A 23,345-nucleotide genomic window follows, 5' to 3' on the forward strand; every position below is an offset into this window, starting at 1 on the left:
AAGCCCCTCGTGGGTCAGGGAGAGAGTCTGATATGATTATCAAGTCCTTAGCACAGAAGTTGTAGCATTTCCTACCTACCATAATAAAATATCACAAGTAAACCCAGTTGGCATTTATAGCCAAATGTGTTCAACCTATTTTACATACCCAATTTGGAAAATGGGTCTTCAGGGAATTATGCCAAACGTTTTAAAGTAAACAGGCTAAGCTCCTTTAGACTGTAAGCCCCGTGAGGGACAGGGACTGTGACCAACGTGTTTCATTTCTATTTACCCCAGTTCTTAGAACAGAGCTTAACACATAGTAAGAGCATAATAAATACCATTATCATTAATATAGGCTCTAGAATTCCATTCAAACAAGAAGGCATGCAGGTGATTATGAATGGCTTTTCGGCTTCTGCAACACATTAAAGACTGATGATGAGCCAAAATGAGACTGAGGTTTTGTTGTTTTAGGTGGTAGCGCAACTACTAAATGGTGCCAAGTCCTGTACTAGGCACTGGGAAAGATACAAAATAATCATATAGGACACAGTTCCTAATGCACATGAAACTCACAGTCTACGTATGAGGAGAAAAGGAATTAAATCCCTATTTTACAGATCAAGAAGCTGAGGCATAGAGAAGTTAAGTGACTTTTCCAAGGTCATACAGGAGGTAAATGGAAGAGCTGGGATTAGAACACAGGGCGCCTAAATCTCAGACTCATGCTCTTTCCACTAGGCCAACCTGCTACACCAACACAACTTAAATCCCACCTCCTACAGAAAGCCTTCTACCATAGAGATAAAGTCACAAGAAAATACTACTACTAATAATTATGTTGGTATTTGTTAAGCACTTACTACGTGCCAAGCACTGTTTGAAGCGCTGGGGGTAGATACAAGGTAATCAGGTTGTCCCACATGGGGCTTACAATCTTAATCCACATTTTACAGATGAGGTAACTGAGGCACGAGAAGTTAAGTGACTTGCCCAAAGTCACAAAGCTGACAAGTGGCAGAACAGGGATTAGAACCCTTGACTTCTGACTCCCAAGCCCAAGCTCTAACCACTAAGACATACTGCTTAATACAGGGTTAGGCCAGTGGTCCAGTAGAGCCAGTGTTCAGTCCCTGTTTATAACAATACAATGGTTGGAGTAATGCGGATTAGTCACTCTGCTTGACATCCAATCTCTCCATTCATTTTTGCCCCTCATGCCTGTCTGGCTGTCACTCTAGCTCTCTGACAGAGTAAGTACTCAACAATTGGTGCAGTAGTCAAAGATATAATCAGAGCTTGGATCGGTGCAGTCACTGTTTGGCTGGAGATAAACGATTAGATTCTGGAAATGTTATGTAGGAAAAACTGACAGGATTGCCTGACAGTCTAAATACGAGGGTTGAAAGAGAGGGAGGAGGCAAGGATAGTGTCATGATTACAAGGTTGAGAGATGGGAAAGATGGTGGTGATGTCAACTGTAAAGGGAAAGGTAGGTGGAGAGGAGGCTTTGGGAGAGAAAGTGAGTTGGGTTTTGGATTAATTTGACCTTGAGGTAGTAGAAGAACAGCTAGCCAGGGATGCCCTGGAGGCAGGAGGGAATGTCAGACTGCTCAGGAGGACAGGAATCAGGGACAGGTAGTAGATTTGTGAGACATCCACACAGAGGTGGGAGTTGAAGCCATGAGAGTGGATGAGCTTCCCAAGGGAGTGAGAAAGAGACCCAGGACAGCCTTGAGGGAAACTAAGAATCTGGGAGCGTGAAGCAGAGAGGGATCAGGGCACTTACCTGCCCTGCCACTTACCTGCTGTGTGACCATGGGCAAGTCCCTAAACTTCTATACCTCCATTCTCTCATCTGCAAAATGGGGATTCAAAACCTGTGCTCCCTCCTAGATTGCGAGTTCCATGTGGATCTGATTATCATATATCCACCCCAGTGCTTAGTATAGTGGTTGGCACGTAGTAAGTGCTTAACAAAGACCATGATTATTGTTATTATTTTTTATTATCAGGAAGAGAGCTAAGAATGGTGTCAAAAACCCATAATTAGATAGTGTTTCCAAGAGCAGTGTCTTATGCTGCTGAGAAGGTGAGGAGGATTAGAATAGAGTGGAGACTTGAAATGTGACAGGATGGAAGTCACTGGTGATCTTGGAGAGGGTGGGATCAGTGGAGTGAAGGGAGGCAGAAGCTGCATTGAAGAGTGTCTGGAAGGGCGTTGTAAAATGGAAAGTGGAGGTGTTGGCATCCTGTTAGAAGCAATTGAACAAGAATGGAAGGAGGGACATGAGTGGATAGCTGAATGGGGGATCCAGAGTTTTTTTAGGATGTAGGAGATCTGGGCATGTTTGAAAACAGAGAGGTTAAAGACCATCAGCATAGAAGAGAATGGTTTTGGAGGAAGAATTGTGGATGCAAATGTTTTTAGAAGGTGAGAAGGGTTAGGATAGGAGGCATGAATGGGAGACCTTTATATTGTGGCAGGAAGGAATTGGGGAGATGAGGAGCTTTGGGAAGCTCCTTTGCAGTAGTGTGATGGTATCGATTTTGTCAGCAAAGTAGTTGGCAAGGTCATCAAGAGTGAGAAGGAGAAGGCAGGGGCATTTAAATATCACTGATAGATTGAGGGGAAAATCATGGGGTTTCAGGAGGAAGTAATGCCTAGAATAGTTGAAGGGAGCAATGGGCTTGAGAGTCAGGGTTGCTGCATGGAAGACAGCAAAGTTCTAGCAAGTGGGGATGAAATCGTAAAGCGCAAACTCACTTTGGAGCCTGGATTTCAGGAATGGCACTCCAAGGCAGGAGCACAGGAATAGACAAAGGGTACTGTGGAGGTGAACCACACCTGGGGTTAAGGGTATAAGATTGGCAGAGGGGCAGGGGGGTAAGGAGGTTGAGCTTGGCAGAGAGGGCTGAATTGAGGGTGTAGATTTGTGCATCAAGGGAGGGGAGGTTGGGTAGGGAGTCCAAGTAAGGAGTACAGTGCTAAGCACTTAGTACAGTGCTCTGCACACAGTAAGAACTCAAATACAACTGAATGAATGACAAGTAGGAGTTGGGCAGAGATGGGGGGCGTGGGGAAGGTTCTCTAAAAATCAGAGATCTCTGTGTAGGGGAGAGGATAGTTTTTCAAGGAAGGGGATGTGGGAGAGAAGACAAGTAATTATGTAGTTGGAGGATGAGATTTCATAGTTGGTGAGATTTATATGTGAAGAGATTGGGTATTTCAATTGGTCAGTGATTGAGGTGGGAGGTGAGTTGGGGTGGATTAGGTGAGATCAATGGAGGAAGTTGAAGCTGGGAGTTAGGCAACTGTCAGGAACATCCAAAAGGATGTTGGAAGTCTCCAAAAGTAGTGTAGGGGAGAAGAACAGAAGGAAAGTGAGAACATCCTTTAGAAATTTGGAGATGAGACTGGGGAGGAGGTAAATAACTACAACAATTTAAGTGGGAGATAGAGGCGGATGAGACAGAAGAAAAGGTGAAGGACGGAGCAAGTAGGGTGGTGAGAAAGCAGCAGTGGAGAGTGAGGAGCATACAGTCTCTTTCTCCTTTTCCCGTGAAAAACAATGTGACCTAGTGGAGCAGAGACCTGGGAGTTGGAAGACCTATTTCTAATCCCAACTCTGCCACTTGCCTGCCTTGTGACTTGGGCAAGTCACCTTATTTCTCAGTGCTTCATATACCTTGCCTGTAAAGTGTGGATTAAATCCTCCTCCCTCAAATTTAGACTGTGAGCCTTATGTGGGACAGGGACTGTGTCCAACCTGATTATCTTGTACTAAGCTATTCCAGAGCTTAGTGCAGTGCCTTGTACCCAGGAAGCATTTAAGTATAGGGAAGCAGCGTGGTTTAGTGGAAAGTGCATGGGTTTGTGAGTCAGAGGTCATGGGTTTTAATCCCAGTTTTGCCACTTGTCAGCTGTGTGACACTGGATGAGTCACTTAACTTCTCTGTGCCTTAGTTATCTCATCTGTAAAATGGAGATTAAGACTGTGAGCCCCACGTGGGACAACCTGATTACCTTGAATCTACCCCAGTGCTTAGGACAGTGCTTGGCACATAGTAAGCATTTAATACCATTATTATTATTATTATTATTATTTTTAAAAAGCAAACAAAAATAAAAAAATTGGGGGAGTGGGAGAAGGTAAGGCCTTCTCTAAGGAGATAACGGGAGGGACACTTTACCTTCCTGTGCCTCAGTTTCCTCATCTTTAAAACCTTCTGGAACGGGAGCCCCACATGGGGACAGAATTTAAAGCAAGGGCCCGGGGATCAGAAGGACCTGGGTTCTAATCCCAGCTCTGCCATTTTCTGCTGTATGACCTCAGACAAATCGCTTAACTTCTCTCTGCCTCAGTTCCCTCATCTATAAAGTGGGAATTAAGACTGTGAGCCCCATGTGGGACAGGGACTGTGTCCAACTCGATTTGCCTGTATGCACTTAGTACAGTGCCTGACATAATAAGCGTTTAACAAATATCACAGTAGCTTGGCAGGCTACTTTGGTTTATAGTAAGCGCTAGTAAAAATCACTGCAAAGTGCAGTTATAAGCACCATGACAACAGTATAGTGCCTATGACTGTACAGCCACGCAGTAGCCAATTGTTTTTCAGGATTTCCTCTGGGTTTCTCAGAGCCGCCACCACCACCACCATCAGCATCATCTTCTGAGGCAAAGAGCAGACTGCTTCCTCCAGGCAGCCCCCAGCCCTGCACACCCCTTCCCACCTTTGGTCAGTACAGCCAGGCTGTAAGCTCAATGTGGGCAGGGAATGTTTCTGTTCATTGTTATATTGAACTCTCCCCAGGTGCTTGTACAGTGCCCTGCACACAGTAACCTCTCAAATATTATTGACTAAAAGAGTATGATCGATTGCTGTGGGCACCGTCTAGTCAGCAGAACAGGCTGGCAATTGTGGTAAGTCTATATCTCTGTTGGAAAACAAACTTAGAAGTGTTAAATAAAAAAGGCTGAGCAAATGGTGAGTTGCTAAACTCCATGGTGCCAGGAGGTGCCCTAGCATTACATGAATCCCATCGGATAAAAATAAAATAGAAAGGTGGATTTGAGGACATGCTGAGTAGGCAGAAATTTTCCAGTACATTCAACTACGTCCTCTTCATTTCTGAATAATAACAGGGTAAAATTCACAAAATAACTGCAGAATCTGAACTGAAGATGATAGATTTACATAAATCCTGGAATTCTAAATAAAGTGTTGGATTGCATGCAATTGTAACTAACAATGGATTACAGATATGCAAGCAAAATCAATGAGCTGCTTTGGGAATCCAAAAATATGTCCAAATAGTTTAATACAGTTTCCATTTGATTTTGACTAACAGTTGCAGACATAAACTCATAATCAAGCTATGGTATTTATTTTTATTATAGTATTTGTTAAATGTTTACTATATATCAAGCACTATTCTAGGCATTTTGCTTACTGTGTGCAGAATACTGTATTAAGTGCTTGGGAAAGTACAATACAACAGACTTGGGAAACAAGATCCCTGCCCATAAGAAGCCTGTGATCTATGCAAGGTAAATAATAGAATCAGTAAATAATAGAATCAGTAAACATTTCAGGCTTAATTCAGAGGCATATCCTTGGCTGAGTGGAGGGAAGGAGGAAATAGGGAGGGTGCAAAGAGCCAGGAAACAGAAGAGGAAGTGGAAAAACAATCAATGCTATTTATTGAACAATTACTGTACTAAGTGCTTGGGAGAGAGACCCTCAGAACAGAGTGCGTGTAACTCCCACCTGCATAAATCTTTCCCAGAGTTTATTACAGTGTGCTGCTCACAGTAAGTGCTTAATAAATAGTCTTACAACTACTACTAGAATACAAAAGAGTTGGTAGACATAATCCCTACCCACAAAGACTTTACAATCTAGTGAGGGAGACAGAGATTAAAATAAATTACAGAGTAGAAGGATATGTACATACATTCTTGGGGCTCAGGGTTGGGATAAGTAATAAAATACTTAAGGGGTACAAACCCAAGTCCATAGGTGATCCAGGAGGGAGAGAGAATTAAGTTGGGGAAAAGAGATATTGGTCAGGGAAGGCTTCTTGAAAGAGATATAATTTTGAGCCTGTTGTGGGCAGGGATTGTCTCTATTTATTGTTGAATTGTACTTTCCAAGTGGTTAGCATAGTGCTCTGCACACAGTAAGCCCTCAGTGGGCTCAATGGAAAGAGCCCAGCCTTGGAAGTCAGAGGTCATGGGTTCAAATTCCAGCTCTGCCGCTTGTCAGCTGTGTTGCTTTGGGTAAGTCATTTGACTTCTTTGTGCCTCAGTTACCTCATCTGTAAAATGGGGATTAAGACTGTGATAATAATGATGGCATGTGATCCACACGTGGGACAACCTGATCACCTTGTATCCTCCCCAGCACTTAATAATTATAATGTTGGTATTTGTTAAGCGCTTACTATGTGCCCAAGCACTGTTCTAAGTGCTGGGGGAGATACAAGGTAATCAGGTTGTCCCACTCCTAAGCCCATGCTCTTGCCACTAAGCCATGCTGCTTCTGCTTTGCACATAGTAAGTGCTTAACAAATGCCATCATTATTATTAATAATACAATTGAATTAATTTTGGTAGGGCTTTGAAGGTGGGGAGAGTGTTGGTCTGTCAAGTATGAAAAATGAAGGGAGTTCCAGGAAAGAGGAAGGATGTGAGGAAGGAGTCAGTGGCAAGACAGGCGAGATTGAAGTACACTCAGTAGGTTGACAGAGTGGAATTCATTCATTCAATCATATTTATTGAGCACTTACTGTGTGCAGAGCACTGTACTAAGAACCTGGGAAGTACAAGTTGGCAACATATAGAGACAGTCCCTACCCAACAGTGGGCTCACAGTCGAGAAGGGGAAGACAGAGAACAAAACAAAACATATTAACAAAATAAAATAAATAGAATTAACATGTACAAATAAAATAGAGTAATAAATACGTACAAACATATATACAGGTGCTGTGGGGAGGGGAAGGAGGTAAGGCGGGGGGATGGGGAGGGGGAGGAGGTGGAGAGGAAGGAGGGGGCTCAGTCTGGGAAGGCCTCCTGGAGGAGGTGAGCTCTCAGTAGGGCCTTGAAGGGATGTGCAGGCTGGGCTGTAGTAGGAGATCAGAGAGGTAAGGCAGAAGGGGGAAAGCTGACAGAGGGCCTTAAAATCAATGGTAAGGGGTCTCTGCTTGACAGAAGTGAGTGGTCAGCCACTGGTGGTTCTTGAGGAGTGGGAAGGGAAAAGTTAGGAAAGGCCTTGGAATTCCCACTCCAATCCCTCAGCAGGATAGAGTGATGCAATGGGGTGGAAGGGAGAGAGGACCCAATCCTAGCCTGAGATGGTGAAGGACATAATAAATCCAGGGTATTTACTGAACACAAACTGTATGCAGAGCACTGAACTAACAACTTGGGAAAGAACAATAAAGTGAGCAGAAATGATCCTGGCCCTCAAAGATCCAGAGACAGAACATTTCAAAGGCTACTTTATGGTGTGAATCAAGGTGGGATATTATATGGTAATCAGGAAGGCAGGGTGAGATGGGACCTATTCACTTCCTGCTGAATGGCCCAACATGCAGAACTAGTCTCCTGCTCAAAAGAATTTCCCACAAACCAGAGGGTGGGCGCATTGTATAATCAACGGAGATGGGGACAGGCAGCAGGAGGAGAAAGGGCATGTTTGATGGAAGAATCTTGTCATTACAAGTCCAGAATATAGATCCCAAATGTACTACTGTTAACGCTCAGGTGTGGCTGAAGAGACACTAAAACGCCTTATTTCAGCTGAGGAGAGAGGATGATAAGTTTAGGATTTGGAGGAAAGGTATAAGTTGGAAGTAGAATTGCTGACAGGGAGAGGAGTTAAAAAATATTCTGCTCTGTGAGCTGGAAGAGAGGGAAAGCAATTTTGCAAGAACAGGTCCCCTCTCCCATGGTGGGTTTTAAATGTGGGCCCTAAAAAGACCCTGATCTTTTGACTTCTAGACTGTGAGCCAACTGTTGGGTAGGGGCTGTCTCTATATGTTGCCAACTTGTACTTCCCAAGCGCTTAGTACAGTGCTCTGCACACAGTAAGTGCTCAATAAATACGATTGATTGATTGATTGAGCATTGCCGTATCACTTACTCTAGATGAGGGGAACAGAAACATGGGACAGTACTGATTTTGAGTGGATTTGGGAGGACAGAGCCAGAAAGGATAGAAGGAGAACGAGACAGAAAAATCAATTAATGGCATTTATAGAGCATGTACTGTGTGCAGAGTACTGTATCAAGGGCTTTGGAGATTACAGTATAAGAGAACTGGTAGACAAGTTTCCTATTCTCAGAAAGATTAGAGTCTAGAGGGACAAATCTATAGTCTGGAGTCCTCCAGGAATCTACCACTCTCCCCTTTGGCTTTCACAGTCCCAGTGCCCAGCATGTCTTGTGCATTGCAACTTACGGAGATTCAAGCCACTGCAGAACACACCCTGAGACCTCTCTCCATCAGCGTGCCAAGGAAAGCTTCCGGGAATCTGCTGCATTCTCATTATTTTATTTTTTTATAGTATTTGTTAAGCGCCTATTATTTGTGAAGCATTGTTTTATGCTCTGGGGTAGATACAAGTTAATCAGGCTGGGTATACAGTCGCTATCCCACATGGAGCTCACAGTCTTAGTTGGAGGGAGAACAAGTTATTGAATCCCCATTTTGCAGTTGAGAAAACTGAGGCACAGAGAAATTAAGCGACTTGCCCAAAGTCATACACCAAGTGGCAGAGCTGGGATTAAAGCCCAGGTCCTCTGGCTCCTAGGTCTGTGCTTTATCCCCTAGACCAAACTGCTTCCTGGGTCCCAGCATGTCCTGGAGAGACAGACAAACATTTACATGAAATCTCAGCCTTCCAGCCCCAGGGCAGGAACAACTGGTATGGTCGGATTTCCAGGCACATTAGAAACTCCTTTCCCCAGCCAGGAAATGTGGGTTGCTCTGCCAATGGCAGTGCCAGCTACTGCTGAACACTGCTGAAGGGGAGAGAAATCTCATCCTCCTTGTCAGCAGTAGGAAAAGCAGGCTCCACCACAGCTGCAGATGCCATCGCTGCCACAGCTGAGAAGTTCTGCCCCTCCATCTTGGCCTGTTGATGGCACGACAGAACCCCATAAAGAATGATCTCCTACCTTCTCTGGGGCACCTGGTCACCTACTAATGGATTATTGTGATGATAAAATGTAGGACTTGAACTTGGCTTCTGATGGTGTTGGAAGTTTGTGATACTCCCAAGAGTATTAACAGGTATTTACCATCAGTGTATGAGATCAGTAGAAAGTACTCTGAAGGTGAACATATAGGGGAAAAAATTCAGTTTGGAATAGTCTCCCATATAAACCAAAATCATATGCTCCCTTAGATTGGAAGCCCCATGTGGGATGGGACCTATAGTTGATTAGATTATCTTAAATCTCCCCTAGTACTTAGGACAGTGCTTGGCACATGGTTTGCCCCTGATAAGTACCATTACTATTTATCATTATAATTAATATTATACTAATAAGTCAGTGGGATTTATTGAGTTGTTACCATGTGCAGAGCACTGTATTAAGTGTTTGGGGGAGAGTACAATACTTGGGAGAGTTGGTGGACACATTCCCTGTCCACGGGGAGCTTGCAGTCTAGAGGGGGAGACAGACACTAAAATAAATTATAGATATGGACATAAGTGCTGCGGGGCTGAAAGGGTGGAGAATATCAAGTGCTTGCTTGATTGATTATCATGTGGTTGGGAAATTGATCCTTATCTAAGGACAGGCAGCAGAGCAAAATGCCATTTATTGCAAAGATAAAACTAAGAAAGTAAGATGAAATGTGGAGCCTTTAGATGGCTTTTGCAGACCTCTTGTAGTGATGGGAGAGGAAAGAATACCGCTTCCAGAATTGCAAACAGCTGGGGTAGGGGCAGGTAAGAATAAAAACCATGGCTTCCAACGCTGTCATCACAGAAGCTGTGGCTGGAGGCTACTTTTTACCACACACAATGGACAACACACTTGGTGTACTGAGTTGTACCCAGAAAGACTGGGACTCCAATTCACACCACAGATGGTCAAGGAGAGATTTGTTATACTATGTGCCAGGCACTGCACTAAGCGCTGGAGTAATAATAATAATAATGGTGTTTATTAAGCGCTTACTATGTGCAAAGCACTATTCTAAGCACTGGGGAGTTTACAAGGTGATCAGGTTGTTCCACATGGGGCTCACAGACTTCATCCCCATTTTACAGATGAGGTCACTGAGGCACAGAGAAGTGAAGTGACTTGCCCAAAGTCACAAAGCTGACAACTGGCAGAGCCGGAATTTGAACCCATGACCTCTGACTCCAAAGCCCGTGCTCTTTCCACTGAGCCACACTGCTTCTCTATCCTCCCTCCCCAAGAGTAGGTGCAAGAGAAGAAAATTGAACACAGTCGCTGCCCCACATGAGGCTCACGGTCTTAATCTCATTTTATGGATGAGGTAACTGTGGCACAGAGAAGTTGGGACTTGCCCAAGATCACACAGCAGACAAATGGCTGGAACCAGGATTAGTACTCAGGTCCCCATTTGACTCCAAGCCCAGGGGTTTTCTCACTAGGCCACCATGTTTCTCATCTCACTATTAAATAAAAGCAAAAGTAGTGAGCAGTAACCTCTAAAAAACAATACAGTGGGGTCTGCTCTGGAGTCCCCTCCCTCAGTAATAAAAGTAAAATAAATTCAGTATATTCATGCCATTAGAGAAAGGGTTCCCATTCTATTCCTTTCCAGTCTAGGCCCTTCCATGGGAAAGAAATAAGTAACAACTAGTAAATGTGGTTACAATGTCCAGGTAATCTAAGGTCTGTAACTCAGTGCTTCTCTCCTGGAAGTGAAGCCCCAAGACTTAACAAAAAATCATGCATTCTAGCAAAACAGCTTGCCTGCTCCCAGCCCACATAAAACACAGAACAGCCAACAGCAACCCATAAAAACACCCACACACTCAGCCTCTGAAGACTCCCTTTCCACAGACAACAGCCACACAGTGAGCCACTGTTTAATCTTGAAACACCCACTGTCTTTAGAGTCTCTGTAAATGTAAAGCTAGTAGCAATAGATGAAGCATTGAGTCCTCTATTTCTAAATGGTATAGCTTTGTAAAGAATTTTATGACTGGGGAAGCTAAAAGACCAAGAGCCAACAAGAAGCTCTCAGGGACACATTTTCTATTTGCTTCTAGCAAACTTTGTGCTTGGCAGTCAGTCTGCTTCACAAACATTGGCCTCTAACTCCAGTGACATTGCACTTTTTTATGGTATTTGTTAAGTGCTTACTATGTCCCAGGTATTGTACCAAGTACTGGGGTAGACACAAGATAATCAATTGGACACAGTCCATGGCGCACATGGGGCTTATAGTCTTAATCCCCATTTTAAGATGGGGTAACCAAGGCACAGAGAGGTTAAGTGACTTACCCAAGGTCACATAGCAAGTAGATAAGTGGCAGAGCCCAGATTAGAACCCAGGTCCTTCTGACCCCCAGGCCCGTTCTCTATCCACTAGGCAATGCTGCTTCTCAGAAGGATGTGGGTTCTAATTCCAGCCCTGCCACTAGTCTACTTGCTGTGTGACCTTGGGCCAGTCACTTCTCTGTGCCTGTTACCACATCTGTAAAATTAAATGTGTGACACATGGACTGTGTCCAACTTGATTAATCAATCAATCGTATTTATTGAGCACTTACTGTGTGCAGAGCACTGTACTAAGTACTTGGGAAGTACAAGTTGGCAACATAGAGAGACAGTCCCTACCAACACAGTCACAGTCTAGAAGGGGTAGACAGAGAACAAAACCAAACATATTAACAAAATAAAATAAACAGAATAGATATGTACAAGTAAAATAAATAGAGTAATAAATATGTACAAACATATATACAGGTGCTGTGGGGAAGGGAAGGAGGTAAGATGGGGGGATGGTGAGGGGGATGAGGGGGAGATAGTTGTATCTATCCCAGTGTTTAGTACAGTAAGTGCTTAATACCACAATTATTATTATTATTAGCCCCAACTAATAGACAGGAACTTGGAAACACAGAGAGGTAAAGGACTTGGCCAGCATCACATAACATCCATTGGGGGGAAAAAAAAAAAAAACTGTCCAGTTTCACATGCATGTGTCCAGACTTCTATACCCTCTGTAATGTCACCTGAATAGAGTTGCCTTTTAAAGGCTCACAGGGGCCTCTTAAAGCCCCCACTGAACCAAAACAAGGGAAAAATAAATCATAGCCAAACAGCCCACAGAGGTTGGAATTTGTTGACGGGGGGCTCCTCCTCAACTCATGTTTGTAAGAAAAGGGGGTCCAATCTCCAAGCCTGATATGGAGTCTGGTTGGAAGGAGATGGGAGTAATCAGAAAGAAATCTGAAGAATATTAGAAGCAAAGATGGCTAGTGGGACTAAAGGGTACTGGAATAAAGAATATGTTGAAGAGGGCTGGAAGAGAGGCATTACAGAATCTCTCACTGCAATTTGACACTAGTGGTAATCATTCAATCAAGGGTACTGAGCACATACTATATGCCAAGCAACTTGGGAGAGTACAATACAATGGAATTAGCAGACATGTTCCCTGCAGTAGTGATAGTATTTATGGCACACTTTCCATGTGCAAAGCACTGACCTAAGCACTGTGAGCGAATACACAGGTGGGAATTAGACACAGTCTCTGCCTCTTGTGGGGCTCACCCAAAGCTATTAAGAGGGGATAAGGGATTGGAGACAAGACATGTCTGGACTATTCTCCCCACTCTACTTTCCCTTTTCTTCCTTTGTTTCTTCCCTCCACTTGTGCTTCAAAGTGCCCTCATCAGAACTCACCCACTGGGATTTAGTTCAGCTTGGTTCCCATTTATCAAAAGCATTTATTAAGCATTTAGTATGTGTGAATCAGTGATATTTACTAAGCACTTGGAAGAGTGCAATACAATAGAGTTGGTAGTCACTATGCCTGCCCACAAGGAGCTTACAATCTAGTGGGGAAGAGAGACATTAAAATAAATCAGAGAGGGAAAGTAGTAGAGTATTTGGGTGTGTACAGTGCTCTGCATACAGTAAGCAATCAATAAATATGACAGTGAATGGATACGTATAGAAGTGCTTTGGGGATATGGAGAGTAAGTATCAAAGAGCTTGAGGGGCACAGACCCATGTTGCAGTGCAGAACAGAGCGAGGCTAGTCTCCCCCTCTTGAGTGTAAGCTGGCTGTGGTCAGGGAATGTGTCTATTGTTATATGGTACTCTCCCAAGTGATTAGTAGAGTGCTCTGCACACAGTAATTGCTCAATAGATACAATTGATTGAATGAATAAATGAATGAAAGGTTAGTTGGGGGGGATTCTTGGAGGAAATATGATTTTAGCAGGGCTTTGAAGATGGGGAGAACAGTGGTCTGTCAGGGGAAAGTGTTCCAGGAAGGAGGGATGATGGAATTGACAGTGAGAAAGAGTGAAGAGTGTGGGCTCGGTTATAGTGGGAGAGGAGCAAGGTATGGTAGGAAGGGGCGAGCTGACTGAATGCCTTAAAGCCAATGTTAAGGAGTTTTTGTTTGATGTGGAGATGAATGGGCAACCACTGGAGGTTTCTGAAGAATGGAGACAAGGTGCAGAATTATTTTTTTTTGTAAAAATGATCCAGGCAGTAGAGTAAAATATGGACTGGAGAGGGGAAAGACATCTATTTGCTTTATGTGTCAGAATTACGGGTGGAATTAGATCTGCGGGATTACTTAAGGCCAGGGTGTTGCAAACGCATTAAAATCACCATCAGGTTTCCAAGAATTTCACAACATTCTCCCCTCCAGTCTCCCCCACCTGCCACCAACACACACAGCCCTCCACATTCCTAACTTTACCTACCTTGAAAACAGTGAGGGATTTGTGCTCATTGTCACCTTGACCCCTAAGCATAACACTTTAGAAGTCATCTTTGATCCATCATCTCTCTCATCCAGGAAATAGATTTAGGGGAAAAAAATTGATTGTTTTTCTCTATTTGGTGTGTCTGTTGACCAAAAATGCAACCACAGTAGAACCTAGATGCAGTCTGGATCTCCGGCTGCTCTCCCAACTCTGATACTGCCTCAGAACTATTCTTCACTCTTCCTCTCAGCAGCCTCTAGTCTGAACTTTTTTTCATCTAGGCCCTTTTTCTCCCTGCTACTTCTGTGACGGACTTGACTGGAACTCTCCTCAATCAGTGATATTATCAAGCACTTTCTATGTGCCCAGCACCATACCAAGAACTTGAGAAAGTACAACAGAATTAGCAGACATGTCCCCTGCCCATAACGAGCTTACAGTCTAGTGGGGGATACAGGCATTAACATGAATAAATAATCTTTATCATTTAAAGACATGTACAAAAAAGTGCTGTGGGGTAGGAGGTGGGGTGAATAACAAATGTCCACAGGTCACAGATCCAACAGTGCTTAGAACAGTGCTTTGCACATAGCGCTTTATAAATGCCATTATTATTATTATTATAGATGACACAGAAGAGAGAGCGAGCTGGGGGAAAGAGGACTTAATCGAGGAAGGCTGCTTGGAGATGTAACTTTAATAATGCTTTGAAGGTGGAGAGAGTGGTGGTCTGTCATATATGGAGAGGGAGGAAGTTCCTTGCAAGGAGGAGGCCGTGGGAAAAGGGTTGGTGGTGAGGCAGAGGAGATAGGGGCAGGGCGAGTAAGCTGGTGCTGGGGGGGTGGGGGGGAATGATGATGATGATTATGGTATTTTTTAAGCACTTACTATGTGCCAAGCACTGTTCTAAGTGCTGGGGTAGATCCAAGGTGATCAGGTTGTCCCACGTGGGGCTCACAGTCTTCATCCCCATTTTATAGTTGAGGTAACTGAGGCACAGAGAAGTCAAGTGACTTGCCCAAAGTCACACAGCTGACAAGTAGCAGAGCCGGGATTAGAACCCAAGACCTCTGACTCCCAAGCCCGTGCTTTTTCCACTAAGCCGCACTAGAGGAGTGGAGTGTGCGGACTGGGCTGTGGAAGGAAGTCAGTGAGGTTGGATGGGGTGAATTGATTGCTTTAAAGCCAATGGTAAGGAGTTTCTGTTTGATATGGAGGTAGGTGGGCCGTCATTGGAGATTCTTCAGGAGTGGGGAGACATGGACTGAACATTTTGTTGAAAAACGATCTGCGCAGCAGAGTGAAGTATGAAGTGGAATGGGGAGAGACAGAAGGCCGGGATGATCCTCCCAATTCACTACACGTTCCACATTGCTACTGGCTCCTTTGGCTCCAGTCATGGCACACTCAATTGGCATACCTCAGCTCTGCTCTTCAACTCTTCAATTTCCACTCTCCCTCACCTCATTACCTTACTGCAATGAGTCTTCCATTAGATGGGGTGCTAATTGCAACCAATCGTTCGCACTGGGGGATGATTTGGGGAACCAGAGAATGATAATTCACTGTGGCCTACAGGACAGTCTAAGCCCGTATATGTGATTCTCCTGCAAAGGGCTTAGGAAGCCGGCTCAATCCACATCAGACTGTATTCCCTGAGCAGTGACCCAGATACATAAGTTTTGTCCCTAGGGCAAGGTGAGCTCAGATAGAAGAACAGCTGCCTGCTCTGAAAATATTTCATAGTACAGAAGTCTTTGTGATCATCTCAGCTCCTGAAAAACATTTTCTGTTCATTAATGTCAACCTCGATGCAGGGGGGAAGGAGATTGAGCTAGAAATATGCCCTACCTCCAACTTGTAATGATCTGAATAGTCCTCAATTACCATGGTCTAAAATGGATAAGAAAAGGTTTCCAGATAAAAGGACTTCAAATCATCTTCATTAAACCATTTTAGGACTATTAGTGAGTTAGGAGTGCATTATGATTAGCACAACCCAATTAATATCAACCACAATAAATCAATGGTATTTGTCGAGCACTTACTGTGTGCAAAGTACTTGGGAGAATACAATCCAACAGGGTTGGTAGACATGCGCCCTGCCCACAGCGAGCCACTTTCTCATGAAGTGCTGTGGATTATATCAAAAACTCCCAGATATGCTACTGTTACAGATTTAACTTCTAAACATTATCACCTCTCATCTTTCTAATGGGGAGTTTCTCACTGTGTTCAGGATATAAAAGGGAATTCAATGATTCAGCTTGGTTGAAACTTTTTTTAACCCTTAAAAACTACCCAATGAGTCAGGAAACCTACCTCACTCAAATAAAAGGCATTCGGCATAATGCTTGACTTCAAAGATAGTTTGCTTTCCTAGAGAAGCAACGTAGCTTAGTGGAAAGAGCCCGGGCTTGGGAGTCAGAGGTCATGGGTTCTAATCCCGGCTCCGCTACTTGTCTGCTGTGTGACTTTGGGAAGTCAGTTAAACTCTCTATGCCTCAGTTACCTCATCTGTAAAATGGGGATTAAGACTGAGTCCCATGTGGGACTACCTGCTTACCTTGTATCTGCCCCAGCACTTAGAACAGTGCTTGGCACATAGTAAGCACTTAAATACCATAATTATACTTATTATTAAAAAATTAAAAATTGAAATGTCACTGTTCTTTCATCAGTAATCCAGGAAAATTGACCAGTGCTTGGGAGAAGTGAACCCATTTTGAAATGGGAGCCATTTCATCCACTGATATACATTAGTGAGGAGAAGAAGAAGGCCTGGTCAGATCACAACAGCTTCAGTATCTTCTTTTCCCTGCACCTTACCCTAATCAGGCAAACCCAGACAATCCGTCATGGGTAACAAGGAAATCATTTTCACCTCCACCTCCCCACTATTAGAAAAGACTGAAAAGATCACGATTCCTCAGGTGACATGACCGAAGTTTACAGAATCAGGAACAGTGACGACTGAGCAGACCAGGAGGTGTTGTTGCCCAAATCAGACAGTGCAGGATGTGGGGGCACCCACGGAAACAAAAATAGGAAGCATTTTTTCACACCGTGGGTGGTAAACAGATGGAATCCAACACCATAGGAAGCAGCACAGGCTGAAAAATACCAGTGGGTTTGGATTGGTTCAGGTAAAAAGAGGTTCACACTGATGATGGATTCCACTCTCAAGCAAAATGGATGAGCCTGGATCCTGAGACTTGAGAATCAAAAATCTACTCTGAGGAATTGATTATAGTACTAGGGATTTTCCAAGCAATCAATCAATCTGTGCTAAATAATCCAGTGCTGAGAGTATTTATTGAGAGTTTACCATGTGCATAGCACTGGACTAGGCACTTGGAAGAGTACCATACTGTAGAGTTGGTAGATATGATCCAGCCCCACTTTTTTTTTTTAATGGTATTTGTTAAGCACTTTTTTTTGATGGCATTTATTAAGCGCTTACTATGTGCAAAGCACTGCTCTATGTGCCAGTCACTGTTCTATGCACTGGGGTAGATGCAAGGTAATCAGGTTGGACATGGTCCCTGTTCCACATGGGGCTCACAGTCTCCATCCCCATTTTAAAGATGAGGTAACTGAGGCCCAGAGAAGTTAAGTGACTTGCCCAAGGTCACACAGCTGACAAGTGGCAGAGCCGGGATGAGAAACCAGGTCCTTCTGACCCCCAGGCCTACACTCTATCCACTAAGGTCATGTTGCTTCTCTACCTTGAAAGTCATGTTTCCACTGGGACAAGGGTGCCTTGAGTGAGAAGGCCGGCAGGAGCATTCAGAATTCGCTCAATCAATTGTATTTACTGAGTGCTTACTGTGTGCAGAGCACTGTACTAAGCACTTGAGAGAGTACGATACAACAATAAACAGACGCATTTCCTGCCCACAACGAGCTTACCGTCTAGAGGATCCTCACCTCCTCCAGGAGGCCTTCCCAGACTGAGCCCCCCCTTCCTCTCCCCCTCCTCCCCCTCTCTATCCCCCCGCCTTACCTCCTTCCCCACAGCACCTGTATATATGTATGTTTGTACTTATTTATTACTCTATTTATTTTACTTGTACATATCTATTCTATTTTATTTTGTTAATATGTTTTGTTCTCTGTCTCCCCCTTCTAGACTGTGAGCCCACTGTTGGGTAGGGACCGTCTCCATATGTTGCCAACTTGTACTTCCCAAGCTCTTAGTACAGTGCTCTGCACACAGTAAGCGCTCAGTAAATACGATTGATTGATTGATAGAGGATGAACTTCAGCAAATTGCATGGTGGGCTTTGCCCAAAGTAATCTGCTACAGGTGCATTCAAGAGAAGAACTCAGATCTCGATTCCCAAAGTACTGCTCTTTCCACTAGCCCGACAGCAGGGCACACGGAGAAGTTCATAACTAGAGGGAAACTAAAGATGGTATGGGAAAGGATCCCTAACTTTGGTCATGTAGATGAGAGAGGGCAACAATCAGAATGTTTTTGCAAGCATCTTGTCACCGCTGCTGGATATGGAACCATTGGCTCGTGTGACCCAATAATATAACTGTTGATGTGCCCTAGTTCCTCCACAGTATTTTCTCCAAAAACCCAGAGTGAACACTCATATTCTGGCAGAAATTGGGCACTTTGAAATGTTTTCCATTGCTCGGGCACTTTCCTAATACTACACCACAGATGCCAGTGCTCTGTGTTGATTTGAAATGTACAATGTAAATATTCATTCATTTAATCGTATTTATTGAGCACTTACTGTGTGTAGAGTACTGTACTAAGTATTTGGGAGAGTACAATATAGCCACAAACAGACACATTCCCTGACCACAGCGAGTTTACAGTCTAGAGGGGAGCTCACTACAACTAGCTGGCTATCTCAAGGGAAAGTGACCAGCCCAATTTGAGGAAATTTTGAACTGGAAAATTAAAGCTCTGAGCCATCTCCCTGAGATGCATTATGAGAATGTCTTTATGGCCATTTTCAGGAACCTGGACTCAATCAGTCTATCAATCAATGGTATTTATTGAGTGCTTACTGTGGGCAGAGAGCTTATTATAAACTAAAGGCTTGCCAGAAGTACAATACAAAAGAGTTGGTAGACATGGTCTCTGCCCATTTTGCCATGTCACCAGATTTGCTTTCCTTTAAGTTCTCTTCTCTCAGATTCACTAACATTTGTTCCTATCTCCTAACAAAAAAAGAAAACTACACACTTTGCTCATTCATTTCTCTTCTGTATCGAATACTTGATTCCTGTCTCTGCTGGGTATTGTTGGATATAATTTCATGAGGAGATGTTGGTTAAGCCAATCGGAAGGGGCTTCCTTCCAGAGAGAAAGGGGCTTAAAAGACTGTTTTTATCATTACTACTCTTCAGATCTTGAGGAACCCAGAGTGTGTTGCTTTAGAAACAAAATTAATTCAAGTCGTTCTTAAAGTGAAATAATTTAAATTTGCAAAAATAAATGCTAAATAAAGTGCAACTGATGACCACAGAAAAGGTGAAATAACTCCATTTGATTTAGTGATTCAGGAGCCAAAATCATTTTTTTTTAATCCTCAGAAGATAAAGAAATCTTTCCAAGCTGACAGAATGCCATTTCTGTTCAAGACTGCATATGAAAAGAAAATCCAGAAGTATTATTTTCAGTCCAACCAATGCTAACATCTCACTGAAGACATGCCAAGACTCAATACTAAAAATCTTTTCAGGCTCAGGTTTCCGAGTGTGCAGAACACAGTAGAATGCCTTGAAAATGAAGCACTTCAAGGGACTTTTCTAGTCATCTTTCATTTCCATAAGCTAAATCCCTTAAGTCAGAATGAGCCTAATACTAAAATAGCACTAAAGCAATGAGCCTCTGATGACGTATTACTTGTTTTCTCATCCAGAAAGAACACCTTGAATAGTAAAAAAAATTAACATTTGAAAGTCGGTGTTTCCTGTAGAATAGTGAATATTTCTTATCTATACACCACCCAGACCACCTGACTATATTAACTCCATTGCATTTTATACATGTTACATAGCTTTATCAATCAGTGGTATCTACTGAGTAAAGGACACTATACTCCATTGGGTCTTAAAGAGTAGGTAAAAAAGATATTTACTGAGTGCTTAGTGTGCACAGAGCATTGAACTAAGTGCTTAGGAGAATGTAAAATAGCAGAGTTGGTAATAATAATAATAATAATAGTATTTGTTAAGTGCTTATTGTGCACAGAGCACTGAGCTAAGTGCTTAGGAGAGTGCAATATAGCAGAGTTGGTAGTAATAATAATAATAATGGTACATGTTAAGTACTTACTATGTGCAAAGCACTGTTCTAAGCACTGGGGGGATACAAGGTGATCAGGATGTCCCATGTGGGGCTCACAATCTTAATCCCCATTTTATAGATGAGGGAACTGAGGCCCAAAGAAGTTAAGTGACTTGCCCAAAGTCACACAGCTGACAAATGGCAGAGCCAGGATTTGAACCCATGACCTGACTCCAAAGCCCATGCTCTTTCCACTGAGCCACGCTGCTTACCACTGTTGTAACAATGCACCCCTATAACCAATGACCACTATGCTAAATATGATTCTCTTTAGGTCCCCAGATAACTCTAGCTATCTTACCAGATATACAATCTGTCTGAGGATAAGAACAATTTTCAATTTTAAAAAATCCAGTAAAAAAAATTCAGAACAGTGTATTAAGATTCTTCAATCTAAACATTTCTTTTACTTTTACTTTTACTTCCCTCTAAAATTGAAATTGAGAAGTGGCATGGCTCAGTGGAAAGAGCACGGGCTTTGGAGTCAGAGGTCATGGGTTCTATTCCTGGCTCTAACAATTGTCAGCTGTGTGACTTTGGGCAAGTCACTTAACTTCTCTGTGCCTCAGTTACCTCATCTGTAAAATGGGGATTAAAACTGTGAGCCCCCATGGGACAGCCTGATTGCCTTGTAACCTCCCCAGCACTTAGAACAGTGCTTTGCACATAGTAGTGCTTAATAAATACCATTAAAAAAATTGCCATCAAATGGAGTTCAAAGTTTGAAAATAAATGAAAATATAGAAGATTAATAAATTGACAAATCTCCCCTCCCTGATATTGCTGGAAAAAAAAGTATCAAAAGTAACAAAAGTTATCTTGGTTTAAACAGCAGAGGCAGCATTACACTGTGGTCCAAGAATAATGATTCCTGCCATTATCATTATCATCAATGGTAATTATTGAGCACTTACTGTGGGCAAAGCACTGTACTAAACATCTGGGAGAGTACAATCAGAAATTCAAGTGACCTAATTCAATACAAGATTTCAGAACATCTCCAAAATAAAAATTGGGAATTCTCTGTTATATAATGATAAAGTTAAAAACAAAGTGGTCATTGCAAACATTCCATTTCTTTCGGAGTCAGATCATTAAAAATGGCTCCTTACTCTGTGTTGTGAGTATCAATGGTGTGGAAGAGCCCATGCAATTCTTTTCCACTCAGGACACCATCTGCAAAATACGCTTGGAATTCCTCAAAGGATAATTTCCCATCATCTGTAATCACAAAAATCAACAGTAGTAATCAGTCTCTGTACAATGGTTTATCTTCATTTCTGAAGTTAATTCAAAATGGTGTGATTTGCTTTTAAAGAAGCATAGGTCTTCTGCTTAAAAATGGACATTCTCTCGTAGGATCGGGTTTTGGAGGTACCTATTGCATTGTACATTTGTTCAAGTTTATACTTTTATTCCATTTCCTTTCATATTTCTATAATTTATTAAGAACAATACGTTTGTGAAACCACAACTATGTTTCTCTCAAAGTGAAGCAGAGTTGGCATAATTTTGCAGGAAATTTAGGCCAGTAAAATTTAAAATTTTATCCTTACTTAGCTAATGTAAGGATATGAGTATCAACAGGAATTTTTTGAGCTTCTATGATAAGCAAAATATTTTAGACACAATCAATGGTATTTATTGAGCACTTACTGCATGCAGAGCACTGAATGAAGCACTTGGGAAAGTATAATTCCATAGAGTTCATAGTGATGATACCTCCCCACAAGGAATTTGTAGTCTAATGGGCAGGCAGACATTAAAATAAGTTACAGATAGGGGAAAGAGTAGATTATAAGAATATATACATGAATGCTGTGGGGTTGGAGTGATATCAAAGTGCATAAAGGATACACAGCTAAATGCGTAGGGTCAGCACTAGGGGAAATAAGGGCTTAGTTAGAGAAGGCCTCTTGGACGAAATGTGACTCTAGGAGGGTTGAGAAGGTGAGGAGTAGTAGACTGTCAACTCTGAAGGAGGTTGGAATTCCAGACCAGGACATAGGCAAGGGGCTGGCAGTGGGATAGATCAAGGTACAAAAAGTAACTTGGTGTAGGGGAGCAAAGTGTGGACTGCTCTGTAGTAGGAGAGCAGCAAAGTAAGATAGGAGGGAGAGAGCCGATTAAGTGCCTTAAAATCAATCGCATTTATTGAGCGCTTACTGTGAGCAGAGCACTGTACTAAGTGCTTGGGAAGTACAAGTTGGCAACATATAGAGACGGCCCCTATCCAACAGTGGGCTCACAGTCTAGAAGGGGGAGACAGGGAACAAAACATATTAACAAAATAAAATAAATAGAATAGATATGTACAAGTAAAATAGAGTAATAAATACGTACAAACATATATACATATATTCAGGTGCTGTGGGGAAGGGAAGGAGGTAAGGCGGGGGGGATGGAGGGGGGGAGAAAGGAAGGAGGGGGCTCAGTCTGGGAAGGCCTCCTGGAGGAGGTGAGCTCTCAGTAGGGCCTTGAAGGGAGGAAGAGAGCTAGCTTGGCGGAAGTGCGGAGGGAGAGCATTCCAGGCCAGGGGGATGACATGGGCCGGGGGTCGACGGCAGGACAGGCAAGAACGAGGCGCTCCGCAACATTGCCAAGATCCGCCCTTTCCTCTCCATCCAAACCGCTGTCCTGCTCATTCAAGCTCTCATCCTATCCCGACTGGACTACTGTATCAGCCTCCTCTCCAATCTCCCATCCTCCTGTCTCTCCCCCCTTCAATCCATACTTCACGCCACTACCCGGATTGTCTTTGTCCAGAAACACTCTGGGCATGTTACTCCCCTCCTCAAAAATCTCCAGTGGCTACCAATCAACCTACGCATCAGGCAGAAACTCCTCACCCTGGGCTTCAAGGCTGTCCATCACCTCGCCCCCTCCTACCTCACCTCCTTTTTCTACTTCTACAGCCCAGCCCACACCCTCCGCTCCTCTGCCACTAATCTCCTCACTGTGTGGTTTAGATGGAGAGGATTCTAAAGATGTTGTTTGAAGGTAGAGCCAACAGGATTTGGTGACAGACTGAATATGTGGGTTAATTGAGAGAGGTGAGTCAAAGGTAATGCCGAAGTTGTGGGCTTGTGAGAC

At 43.2% G+C, this 23,345-nt stretch overlaps 1 protein-coding gene across 1 annotated transcript in view; it reads right to left on the reverse strand.

Moving 5' to 3' along the window:
• The window catches only part of NECAB1 (N-terminal EF-hand calcium binding protein 1), a 148,975-nt gene that overhangs the window by 98,687 nt on the left and 26,943 nt on the right, over window positions 1–23,345 (reverse strand). The window contains exon 3 of the mRNA XM_038745134.1: window positions 21,365–21,473. Within this exon, the coding sequence (XP_038601062.1) occupies window positions 21,365–21,473 (109 nt within the window). The remainder of the gene's footprint in view (window positions 1–21,364; window positions 21,474–23,345) is intronic.

The sequence above is a fragment of the Tachyglossus aculeatus genome, chromosome 4 (assembly GCF_015852505.1).
Source record: "Tachyglossus aculeatus isolate mTacAcu1 chromosome 4, mTacAcu1.pri, whole genome shotgun sequence".
NCBI lineage: Eukaryota > Metazoa > Chordata > Mammalia > Monotremata > Tachyglossidae > Tachyglossus > Tachyglossus aculeatus.